The following is a 13,024-nucleotide window of genomic DNA, read 5'->3' as shown; positions in this document are numbered from 1 at the left end:
TATAAAACAGGGGCCATACTGGGGCTCTAGAAAGTCTGAAAGAGCATTAATCTCGTCCATAAAGTTGAAATCTGTGCCCCTCTCAAACTACCCTTCTCTCTTATTTTTTTTTTTCATTTCATCATCCTCTGCTCTCTCTCAGCTCCCATCCCCTTTCTTTAATTACTCCTTTCTCAAACCCCCCACGATTTATACCCTCGCGATTTTCTCGAATCCAACACCAATGAGGAGAGATCAGTAGCATTCAGCTCTTTGACGGTAAGGATTCAGATTCGTACCCTTTTCGTTCGAGAATTAGGGTTTGATAGTAATGGAAGAATGTTGCTTAAAGGCTCTCCCTTTTCATGAATTGAGGTTTCATGTATTTAATTTAGCATTATCCTTGACGACCCTTTACTCAAAATCTTCGTTTTTGTTAATGTCAAATTGCTCGTTTTTTTTTAATGGGATTTTTTTAGTTTAAAGCTTTTGAATTAGTTCCAAAGTTTCATGCTTTCTATGTGAGTCACATGTTTTTGCTCATTAAAGTCTCTCTCTTTCTCTTTCTCTTGCAGCCATCACTTGTCTTGTAGCCAAAGCCAAATTATTCTGATAAACGTCAACAGGTAGGTGAGAAACTCAAAACTCTCTTTCTCTCTAGTTGTGTTCGGTTTACGATAACCACATCTATCTGATACCTTCATTTGTTTGTTTGTTTGTTTCTGATTGGAAAATAATCAATTATTGAATATTGTAGTTATGGCAGATGGCTCGTGAGTTTAGTTAGTTTAACTTTCTCTCTTATGAATCTAGTGGACGAGAATTGAGTTGGTTATGTATCAATTAGTTTCATAGTTTCAAGGTTCATAAACTCTGTTTTGTTTTTATCTGTGGGATTGTAGATTTTCTTAAAGCTCTAGAGATGGGATGCTTTGCATCAAAGCCCACGGACTCTGGTGGAAACAGAAGAAAGCCTACGAGCATCGGCGACGTTTCAGTATATGTGCCCGGTTTAAGGATACCTAAGCCCGTGGAGTTTTCTCAGTCACTGGGTGATCAGTTGCCCAAGACTCTTGTCGAGCGGTTAACGGCTTTGAGAACGAGGATAGTTGTGATGGCGAATCAAGAAGGACCAACGATAACGAGAACCAGGAGAAAAACACAACATGGTGTGTGAATGTATTTGTCTTTTTACCTTGCTTTCCCGGATACAAACTCAACATAATTGTTTGTTGCAGGAGGTTCAACGCTTGCAGATCTCCATCAAGCTTTGGAGGATTATCTACCTGTTCTATTAGGATTAACTAAAGATGGTAAAACACCATTTATGTGCTTACAGAACCGATATCTGTTTGGTTCCATATGTTCTGAGATGCATTATTTTCTTATGTTTCAGGTAGTCAATTACAGTTCAAAGTACAGTTTAATTGGATAAATCAGGAGGACGAGGAAGAGGTGTGGTAATCAAAGCAGTTTATCTTTAACTGTGCTGTTTTCTTCTTATTTGACTTTTACGTTGAAGGTTGTTGAGTATATGACAATGTTATTTACCTCTACCAGGAAACAGCTATGCCAAACGTTTGGTATGAAGTATTGTCGGTTTTGCATCTAATGGCAATGCTACAAATGTCACAAGCCAATTTGCTCCTGCTTCCTAGAGGTTCTACTGATGGCTACCATCCAAAAGTATCTGAAGGTTAGATCTTCAGAACTACTCATACTTCTTTTGTTCTTCGAGAAAATACTCATACTCATACTTCCTCTGCACATATTTTTGAAAAATTCATAAGCACCACATTGTTCTCCTGAAATGAATTTGTGAGATTTGTTGAGTCCTCTTTATTCATCCAACAACGGATTAAGAAATTAACGTTATGCTTTTTTTTTTTAATATTATTAGAAAACAGACGAGCTTCAATTGATATATTCTTAAGGGCAGCTGGATACCTTGACTGTGCTGTCAAGCATGTCCTCCCTCAGTTTTCAGCCGAGCAAAGGTTCATATATGATATAGTTTCTATTGTCAACTGTTATAATTATTGATACTTGTGAACAGCCTTATTGACATGGCCCCTTTTTATGTTTTCTCCTGTTCTACAGGAGAAGTTTGCCTGTTGACCTAGCAGAAGGAGCTCTACGGGCTCTTTGCTTGCAAGCATTAGGCCAGGTAGAACCTCTGGGATATATTTAACTACCTATGATGTGCTTCATGTGTTTCCTAGTATATTCGTGAACCATAGTTTTCGTGAGCCTAGGTTAGAAGCAGTGATATAGAATACCATTTTCAAATCTCTTTTAAGGTCTAAACTCTTTTGCGGTTCTGATTCAGGGTGTTGATATCCAACTTGGTATTGCGATTGATAGCTCAAAAGCCACTCTCGCAGTGAAGCGAAGACTTTCATGTGAAATGGTGAAATACTGGCAGCAGGTAATCCTTTACCTAATCAAAATTTGTTTTCTTGTATAATCTCTTCGGTTATTACTTCATTATAATAATGAAATGGGATGCTACATTGTTAATGGGAGTAGTGTGTATTATCCACTTATATTAATGGGAAAAAAAAAGTAAATAAACAAAATGAAAGAACCAAAAAGTGGTCATATCACTATCACAAAAGTGTCACACTAACTTGTGGCGGCTGATCACCCATGTTTGAGGGCGGAACTAGGATCATAGGACTAAATGTGCTTACTAGTTTATTCTCTATCGCTATTTCATTTATTTAAACGAGAGAAGACCATCTAGAAGAAAGCTTTAATTACTACTTTTGCTCCCTCTTTTCTGAAAGGCTCATGGAAGAGTTGATATGTATTTTCCAATGTAAAGTTAATGATGATTTCCGCGGGTTGAAACACTTTTTTTGATGAACGCTGATCAGGCTCAGGACAACTTAACGAATCTTCCATTAGCAAATGGCTGGGGAGAAAAGCATATGCTCTTTGTTAAGTGGAAGTATGTTGAAGCTAAGGTACTGTTTGGACATCATTCTAGATCTTTATATAAACGAGAAACTCTAGTTATATACAAGGCTTACTTTTGTCTTCTATTTCCATTTTCTCGCTAAGCCACTTGGTATCTATGTGTATTGGTAATGCCAGGCTGCAGCTTACTACTACCATGGCTTAATTCTTGATGAAGGAAACACAGAGAAATCACATGGCATGGCGGTTGCTGCCTTACAAGCTGCAGATGAGTGTTTCAAAGAAAGTAAGAAAGCAAGCGAGGCATTCAATGCATCTTCACCCACGTCAAGGTAACTCCCATCTCATGTGCCTTTTGTAGTTGCATCACCTGTATCTACCTATCTGTCGGTCATTAATATATCCATCAACGTTTTTTTTTCAGGACCCCACCGCTTTTCGGGACAATGAAGTATCTATCAGAGAAAATACCGAAAGAAACTTCAAGTAAAGTCAGGATAAACCGTGATCTATACTCATATGAAAAGTGAGTTTCAGCTTGACATGTTTGTTTGGTTTCTCTGTCGTCTCTTTTGCTGTTAAATGCTCATCAATGTTTTCTTGGTGTTCATTTATAGAATCATGGAAACGGCCCCAACTCTTCCTGATTTTGCATTGGCATTGAAACCTGATGAGTACCAACTCCCTTCGGTAGATGCATCATGGTCCGAAGATAGGACTAAAAGCTCATCAAGTCACATTACAGGCAACCAAAGATAGAGCAGTGGATAGAATGAATGTTACCTTATAGAGTACAAAGCCAGTGGCCGCCATATAAATACCAAATGGTATTAGCTCTATAAACTACTTTTATGATTCCCCAATTGTTGATAATATATGTAAGAAAAGCTCCCTTTGTGTGCAAACTTCCAAATTGGATTTGTATAAGTTTCCAGAAAAAAAAATCAAGGGAACATGTTGTCTGTATTCTGTATGTTTGTTTAGTGCAATAAAATCATATTCTTTCTGCAAAATATAATTATCATTTTCATACATGTTAATCTCATTTTCATGGCACAGTAAAAAAAACTCTCTCAATTAATAATGACAGAGTTATTATTAATTTACAAAAAGTTTCCTTGTTAGATTTTTTCTATTTTTAAATATTTTTATTTATAAAATACAAAAATAGTTGATTTTAATGTATATAACATTGATTAAATTTTAGAAGTTAGAATTTCATATTATTTTACTATTTTTTTTTGAATTAATGTTAAATTTATTCAAGAAAAAATCTTTTTACAAAGACTGCAAGATGATTTGAGAGTTTTCAATATGATTTTATTAAATATTGTCAAAATATATTGATTTTTTAAAAAAAAATTGAGTTAATTTTATTGTGAATATAAAACCAGCAATATAATATTTAGTTTGTACTTATATAAAATGTATATATAGATAGATTATTAATTTATAATTTTAAAAATTTTCTAATAAATTAGTATCTTATTATTTTATCGATTTGAGTTATATATTGAACTGGCCCAAGTCAGGACTAGAAAAATTTATTAATTTATCTAGTATTAGTTTATAGCGTTTCTACTGTATATATATTATGATATTAAATATGTGTGCACTTATCTGCATATTATTAAGTTAGATAAGAGCAGAGTATATGCATAGATCTTCTTTGTCCACAGGGACAAGAACTTAACTTACCTATAAAGCATCCATCAATAGAGGAACCTTTTTGCCATATTATACCTTTTATGTTAAATTCACATGAACCCCAAGAAAAGCAAAAATGTGTAAAATGTGATTTTGCTTTCAACAAATATATTCTTTTTGTTTACTTGTACACTTATCTTTCCCAACTTTTATTTCTAAGGAATAATCTTCTCCCCCTTCCTTCTCCTTCTACTCTGTCCCCTTCCACAGCATATATTCATTACCCTTCATTTATCCTATAAATACATTGTGATTATCACCTTGTTTCATCAAACTACTTCATCTCATTTATTTCAATCGTATTGAGTAAGGTTTGAACCCTTCTTGTTGTTTCTGTAACAAAAAAAAAACATGGCTTCTGCTTCATCTCCAGCTATGCTTCAAAGATCGGATTCTATCGCAGACAAAATGCCTGATGCACTGAAACAAAGCCGGTACCATATGAAGAGATGTTTCGCCAGGTTTTTCAAAACTTTAAACATCAAACTCTTGATTAGTTTCCTTCTCTTTGCTACGTTTTGATTAGTTTCTCTCTCTATGCTATGTTTTAGCTTTGTTAAAGGAGGAAAGAGGCTAATGAAGCGTGAGAATCTGATGAATGAGATTGAGAAATGTATAGAAGATAGTCTTGAACGCAAGAAGATCATGGAAGGACTGTTTGGTTACATTCTCTCTTGTACTCAGGTAGTAGATATGTAGATGATATTCATTACCATTTGCAGTTAAGACAATGTTTAAAGAAGCTTCTTAGATATGTAACAAGTTCATCTGCTTTAACCACTCAGGAAGCAGCAGTGGTTCCACCGTTTGTTGCATTAGCCGCGAGACCAAACCCTGGTTTTTGGGAGTATGTTAAGGTCAATGCTGGAGACCTAACAGTTGATGAAATCACAGCCACGGATTACTTGAAGCTCAAGGAAACTGTTTTCGATGAGTCATGGTTAGTAAGAGATTTACATAAGGCATTTAGAGTCATGAGTGTAATCTTTTTATTTAAATGTTTTGTAGGGCTAACGATGAAAATGCATTGGAGATAGACTTTGGAGCTATTGACTTCACAACTCCTCGGCTTACTCTTCCTACTTCAATTGGAAATGGAGCTGATTACATCTCTAAGTTTATGTCTTCTAAGCTTGGAGGCAAATCTGATAAACTAGAACCATTGTTGAACTACTTGCTTAGCCTTAACCATCACGGAGAGGTATCATTATTTCTTGTTTCCATATTCATTTGCTTTCTTCACAAGTTATCTCACTCTGGTAATTTATTTCTGCAGAATCTTATGATCAATGAAGATCTCAACACAGTTACAAAGCTCCAGAAATCTCTGATGCTTGCTGTGAATGTAGTCTCCACTTACCCCAAACACACGCCTTATGAAACTTTCTCACAAAGGTAAAAAATAAACACAGCTCAAGATTCTTTTATCTTCAAAGAGGAACTGGAACAAGAATCTGATTCTTTCTTAGGTTGAAGGAAATGGGATTCGAGAAAGGTTGGGGAAACACATCAGAGAGAGTTAAAGAAACTATGGTTATGCTCTCACAAGTTCTTGAGGCACCAGACAGTGTGAAGCTAGATCTGCTCTTTAGCAGACTTCCCACAGTGTTCAACGTTGTGATCTTCTCTGTCCATGGCTATTTTGGTCAGCAAGATGTGCTAGGTTTACCAGATACCGGAGGCCAGGTACTTGCATAACAAGTCTTCAGTTTTATTAACAAGATGAATCTTATTGGTCTTATATTGGTGTATGATGATCTTATAGGTTGTTTACATTCTTGATCAAGTAAGAGCATTAGAAGAAGAGCTGCTCATTAGAATTAACCAACAAGGTCTTGGATTCAAGCCTCAGATTCTTGTGGTGACTCGGTTAATACCTGAAGCAAGAGGAACAAAGTGTGATCAAGAGCTAGAAGCTATTGAAGGAACCAAGCATTCTCATATCCTCAGGGTTCCTTTTGTTACAGAGAAAGGAGTCCTCCGTCAATGGGTTTCACGGTTTGATATCTACCCTTACCTTGAGAGATTCACACAGGTAATGGTACATGTTTTCTTCTTGTATTTTCTAAATAACAAAAACAAAACTAAAACCCTCTTGTTTACAGGATGCAACGAGCAAGATTCTCCAACGCTTTGATTGCAAGCCTGACCTCATTATTGGAAACTACACAGATGGGAACTTGGTTGCATCTCTAATGGCCACCAAACTCGGTGTCACTCAAGGAACCATTGCACATGCCTTGGAGAAGACTAAGTATGAAGATTCAGATGCAAAGTGGAAAGAGCTAGATCCTAAGTACCATTTCTCTTGTCAGTTCACAGCTGATTTAATAGCGATGAATGTCACTGACTTCATCATTACCAGCACATATCAAGAAATTGCTGGAAGGTTAGTTCTTGTTTTTGCTATTTTGTACCATTAACATATGTAAGATCCAAACTCATGAAACTATAACTTGTGCAGCAAGGAAAGACCAGGACAGTATGAGAGTCACACTGCCTTTACAATGCCTGGTCTATGTAGAGTTGTCTCTGGCATTGATGTGTTTGATCCCAAGTTTAACATAGCTGCTCCTGGGGCAGATCAATCTGTGTACTTTCCTTACACAGAGACACAGAAGAGATTGACCAAGTTTCATCCTTCAATACAAGAACTTCTCTACAATGAGAAAGACAATCAAGAACACATGTAAGTACTAGTCTCACTACACTATATGGTTATTGAGTTTAACCTAACTTGCTGTGGAAGCAGGGGATACCTTGCGGAAAGAGAGAAACCAATCATCTTCTCAATGGCTAGACTTGACACAGTGAAGAACATAACTGGTTTGGTTGAATGGTATGGTGAAGACAAGAGACTAAGAGAGATGGCTAACCTTGTAGTTGTTGCTGGATTCTTCGACATGTCAAAGTCCAATGACAGAGAAGAAAAGGCTGAGATCAAGAAGATGCATGATCTTATCGAAAAGTATAAACTCAAGGGGAGTTTCAGATGGATAGCTGCTCAAACCGATAGGTACAGAAACAGTGAGCTTTACAGGTGCATTGCTGATACAAAAGGAGTCTTTGTTCAACCTGCTTTGTATGAAGCCTTTGGTTTAACGGTTATTGAAGCCATGAACTGTGGACTACCAACTTTTGCTACGAACCAAGGTGGACCAGCTGAGATTATCGTTGATGGTGTCTCTGGCTTCCACATTGATCCCAACAATGGTGATGAATCTGTTGCTAAAATTGGAGATTTCTTCAGCAAGTGTGGTACGGATGGTTTGTACTGGGATACTATCTCTAAGGGTGGTCTTAAAAGAATCTATGAGTGGTAAGTAGATATGAATCTTGTAACGCAAGTAAAGTCACATTACATTTGCTAAATTTTAGGTTTTTAATGTTTGTGTAGCTACACATGGAAGATTTATGCAGAGAAGCTGTTGAAGATGGGAAGCATGTATGGATTCTGGAGACAGGTGAATGAAGATCAGAAGAAAGCTAAGCAGAGATACATTGAGATGTTTTACAATCTCCAGTTCAAACAATTGGTGAGATTTTTTTAAATAATCTGAAGCTTAGTATTGATGATAGCTACAAAACTAACCTTTACAATGCTTTCTTGTAGACCAAGAAAGTGACAATCCCTGAAGATAAATCTCTGCCTTTGAGATTGGCATCACTGCGTAACCTCCTTCCCAAGAAACCAACATCTCTTGGAGGAGGAAGTAAGCAGAAGGAAGTGAACGAAACCGAAAAGATGAAACAGGAAAGTAAAGACGGTCAAGAACATAATGAGTCTAGAGTTGGAGGAGAAGTGAGAGAGGGTTTGCTTGCAGCTGAAGCATCAGAGAAGATGAAGAAAGTTATAGAAACTTCTGAAGAGACACAGAGACTAGAGAAGATGAAGATTGCGTACGGACAACAACAACAGCACCAAGGAGTTTCGACGGTTAGGAACTTGTTTTGGTCTGTTGTGGTTTGTCTCTACATCTTTTACGTTTTGAAGCAGAGGTTCTTTGGAACTTACTCGGTTCAAGAGGATTAAAAAAGTCTGTCATGGGTAGAGAAAAGAGTCAAAATAAAAGCTGTAAATATATAATGAATGAAATTTACCATCAATGTAAAGTTTTCATTAATAAAACATAGTATAATCAATGATAAAAACTTTGTGAATTATTATTTTTATAATGTTATGGGCTTACCAGATTGGACAACTTTATAATTGATATAACACGTGTGCGTGTGTTAATCATGAAAATTTGTTGAACATTATATTTGAATTAACTTCGTTTTGTAAGATAATAAATAATGCAATCAATCGGTCCATATGATAATTAAATTGGTATAGCTAATATGGAGCAACGAAGGCAGAAACTGTACGTGAAGTTCCACTTTATTCAAGGTCCCAAAATAAATGTGGTAAGATGGGAAATTTATAATCCAATTAAATTGATCCCTTTTCAAAATAATGTTAAATATTAAAGGAATATAATAAGGAACACATGAGTGGTAAATTAAAGACCAAAGATGATAATAAAAAATATGTTGATAAAATTTCTTCTTAAATGATTAATCTCATCAATAACAAAGGCTTTTTGCATGACAAATTCATTACACTATCTTTAGTTCATCAATATACAAGTATTTACTTCACGTTGAAGCATTTATATATTAATCTATTCTCTTACGTTTCTATATCATCCTAATAACACCAAGAAGGTAATTCTCAAATCAATTTTGATTTTGAGATATGTTTTTAGATGATCAGGCTTTTCCACCTAATCAGGTTATTAATTAACTTCTTACCACTTTTTTCAGCTACGCTTAATTTCTTTCTTTTCAGCAACGAAAATTGAAGTATATTATAGTAGTATTAAATTCACATTGTTGTCAAGTTTTCAAAGTCTCAACCATATTTCTTTCTTTGGCAGTTTTGTATTTTCTATGTATGTAGTAAAACAAGTTTGACTTTTTGGATGTACGCTTCGAACTAGGACTGGGGCTGAGAATTTCGGAACTTCATGCAAAATAAATAAATTTTGATGATACAAATTTAGAGACCAAAATAACTATGTTATTTATCAATACTATTAAAACAGGAACATGCCCAATTGATATTAGTTGAGTCCAATTTAAAATTTTAATGATACATGCTTTTTAATGTAACTGCATATATATTGTGGATGTAACCACCACTTATCTTGCCTAATTATCGGCTGCTACTTTTTTATAACTGCACCCATACATTTTATTTAATCAAACAAAAACAGAAATTTGGTAAAGATGCGGGATAACTAATAACGTACCCATAACTATACTTTTATTACGGTTAATACCTCCATAACACACATTGATAACTATAAAGCTACCCGCATTTTTTAAATGTGTTAAACCCAATATGACATTGATAACTATGTGTTTACGTGCTCAATAGTAACATCAACCATAATATAACATTATAACTGGTTCTTTTTGTAACAAACTAACAATAGGTCAACATGGACATATTGTTCATATTTGATTACAAATAGAATATGAATTCATACTCACTCACGTGAAAGTTAATATTACGGCGTCTTCAACCATAATATTATTGGGTTTTTTATAACTGCGAAACATCAATATACGTAGTTTAGCTTACAAGAAAATATATATATACGTAGTCCATATTTTATAACTACGTATAACTACGAAACATTATTTTTTCTTTTGCTAATAAATATTTTTTTTTTGTCATCTGTTTATTAATATAAAAGGGAACAAAGCCCAAAAGAGCAAAGCCCAACAAAAGAGAACGAAAGGCCTAAACAAACGGGCGAGCTTTACAAAACTCTATGGATCAACAGCCCAATAGAGGCAAAACCGTCGAAAAGAAAAGCGCCACGAGCCACCACGTGTCTGATCGACACACGATTCGAAAACGCGCGTCGAGACCGGAGCCATCTCCTTCCCCGGAGAGGTTACGTCGGAGATCCGCCATCGGCGGAGACAATTCGGTGAAGAACCACCCATGCAGAGAAGCATCGCAGAAACAAAACGCAACCGAATCATCGATTCAGAAAAGATATTACCGTTTTCAATCGATCCTTCTGATTCCGATGAAGAGGTAGATCGAGAGTTGGTGGGAGAGAGAAGAACTTGAATCGACAATCAAACTGAGCCAGCGAAAACGGTGCTAACGGAGCCACCGAATCCCGGAGACAGAAGCCGGCGAAGCGTGTGCTAAGGAAGCCACCGCTTCCCAGAGACAAAAGCCGGAGGATGCAACGCCGGAGGCAAAACCGGTCGGGAACACCAAAACCGGAAACCAAAAACAAAAAACATCAGACTCTCTCATCCTCTTAACAAACCTTGAAACCTTCTGAAAGTTTTTTTTTGGTAAGAAGGTTACAGGTTTCGAGAGAAAAACCTCTCTCTACGAGAGGAGGGAGAGCAGTGTTATTTTCCTTTATTTCGTCTCTTTTGCTAATAAATATAAATACTACATTTTATGAGTTACAATTGTTAAAAACAATCTCGAGGCCCCAATAAAAATATAATAAAAATGTGCTATTTATATTTGATTTACTAAAGACTTACATACGTATACAAAAAAATGATGGGGGCATGGAGCTAAACCACAAATATGTTTATAAAACAAAACAAAGATCAGAATTATAAATGGATACAGTTAAAATGAGAAAATATATATAATAATTTTGCCAAGAAAAAACAATATATACTTTTTAGTTTTGATCACCATTTTCTTCAATAAAATTAAACGATATGGTAAAAGCATTATCAAAATTTAAAGAATCACAAATCATATAGTTTATTCAAATTATCTATTCTATTAAAACAGCAGTGTGACCAATTGATAAAGGTTATGTCCAATTTAAAAATATAACTGCATCTAAAATATAAATGTATAACATAAAATATAACTGTATCTAAAAAATCGTAACCACCTTCCTGTTAAAAAAAAACATAACCATCTTCCATAGCCACTTAAGCTCCTATTTTATAGGCTAGGTATATGGCAACAAACAACAAATATCGAACTCTGGTATCTAATTATATGGCCAATATACTAACCGAATACTACAACTTATTTAACGAGCTACACATTATGATTATCCGTGAAAGGCTATACTATATAGTTCGTATATATGCATCCAAAAAATATATATGTTAAAATGAGAAATTTGAAAAGCAAGCACAATCTATGAAAACTATAACAAACAACAAAGTATATTTTTGGAAGTAAATTTAAGATTACTATTTAAGTTGATATTATTATGGAAGTATTATTTATAAAAATATATACTTATGAAAAGACCAGTTATAGGAAAAGATCTTATGATAGTCAATATGAAACTTCGCCATCCATCCATGGATGGTGTTCTTCGCTTAATTGTTACTCTAGATGGTGAGGGTGACAGTTTTAGTTTAACGAATTTAAAATAGGTTATTCGATTAAAAATATTTAGTAGTTGTGATTTTACTTACAGTTAGTGAAGTACATATTAATCCACATACATATATATATATATATATTTATATATATAACAGAATATTTTAAAAATCTATATTTTTCAAAACATTTCTTCGGTTTACGGTGCTGGTTGGATTTGATATTGGTTATGGGATATAAACTTTAAGAACCGTCCGAATATATACGTCAGGTCTAATAGAGTATGAGACTTTTATTTTCGAGTCGATTCCAAGTGGGGTTTTTTGGATACGAAATATTCTTGATTAGTTATGTTAGGTAACTAATAAGAAAATATAATATGTCACAAACTTTAGAAATAAAGTGAAAATAATTTATGATATGCATATGATACAAGTGTATAGTTATGCAACTTGACATATTAAATATAGTTACCAAAATGATATTAAATTAATATTAAACACAAATATGATTACAAAAAGTAACATAAATATAAATATTAAATTTTACAAAAAAAACGTAAACAAAAAATATACCCGCCCTTTCAAGGGCGGGTTAGAATCTAGTAATCCATTAAATTTTGAAAACAAAAGAAAAAAAAGAAAAAAAATTCCGAATGGAACGGAACATGTTTAAAAAGGACGGACGAGATTTCTGCAACTCTTTCCATATTTAACTAATTATAATTAGACATGATTAATTTATGTAAAGAATCTGTAAGAGTTGGTGTTTAAGATTTTAATATTCAAACAGACCAAATTGGAAAAGATTTTGAATAACGTGTGATGTTGCTGAATAAAGATGGGGTTATATTAGGTAGTACACATCAATATGATAGCTATCTTATACAGAAAAACATAAATTAGTGCAATATTCACACATTCATTATATTCAGTAAGTAATCTTTATGAATTTCATTTTTAATAATATAAAATCTGTTTTGTTTTCTTAAATATAAATACACTTTTTAATGTTTTAATCTTTGTTCACTATATA

The 13,024-nt window shown here is 34.4% G+C and overlaps 2 protein-coding genes across 4 annotated transcripts; both read left to right on the top strand.

Annotated features, from left to right (window-relative positions):
* On the top strand, positions 1-3,914 carry LOC106354281. 3 transcript variants are annotated; one of them, XM_013794186.3, is made up of 13 exons: positions 1-258; positions 555-605; positions 882-1,148; positions 1,218-1,292; positions 1,376-1,434; positions 1,540-1,675; positions 1,880-1,976; positions 2,080-2,146; positions 2,309-2,407; positions 2,859-2,948; positions 3,079-3,233; positions 3,326-3,427; positions 3,519-3,914. In XM_013794186.3, exons 3-13 carry the CDS (start codon positions 902-904, stop codon positions 3,658-3,660), a joined length of 1,269 nt encoding a protein of 422 aa, XP_013649640.1. In that variant the 5' UTR covers positions 1-258; positions 555-605; positions 882-901; the 3' UTR covers positions 3,661-3,914. The 3 variants fall into 3 exon arrangements, with proteins under 3 accessions (XP_013649640.1, XP_013649639.1, XP_022544915.1); XM_013794185.3 differs by having other exon boundaries at positions 555-609; XM_022689194.2 differs by lacking the exons at positions 1-258; positions 555-605 and adding an exon at positions 653-752.
* Positions 3,915-4,856: 942 nt separating this feature from the next.
* Positions 4,857-8,822, top strand: LOC106354279 (sucrose synthase 6). The gene is made up of 12 exons (XM_013794181.3): positions 4,857-5,069; positions 5,160-5,292; positions 5,394-5,548; positions 5,617-5,809; positions 5,885-6,003; positions 6,078-6,294; positions 6,374-6,643; positions 6,714-6,997; positions 7,073-7,297; positions 7,361-7,927; positions 8,006-8,144; positions 8,222-8,822. The coding sequence occupies exons 1-12, from the start codon at positions 4,960-4,962 to the stop codon at positions 8,639-8,641; spliced, it is 2,832 nt and encodes a 943-aa protein (XP_013649635.1). The 5' UTR covers positions 4,857-4,959; the 3' UTR covers positions 8,642-8,822.
* Positions 8,823-13,024: the final 4,202 nt, after the last annotated feature.

This window comes from Brassica napus, chromosome A7 (genome assembly GCF_020379485.1).
Source record: "Brassica napus cultivar Da-Ae chromosome A7, Da-Ae, whole genome shotgun sequence".
Taxonomy (NCBI): domain Eukaryota; kingdom Viridiplantae; phylum Streptophyta; class Magnoliopsida; order Brassicales; family Brassicaceae; genus Brassica; species Brassica napus.
Note: the sequence above shows the minus strand (reverse complement) of the source record. Positions and strands in the feature narration are given on the sequence as shown.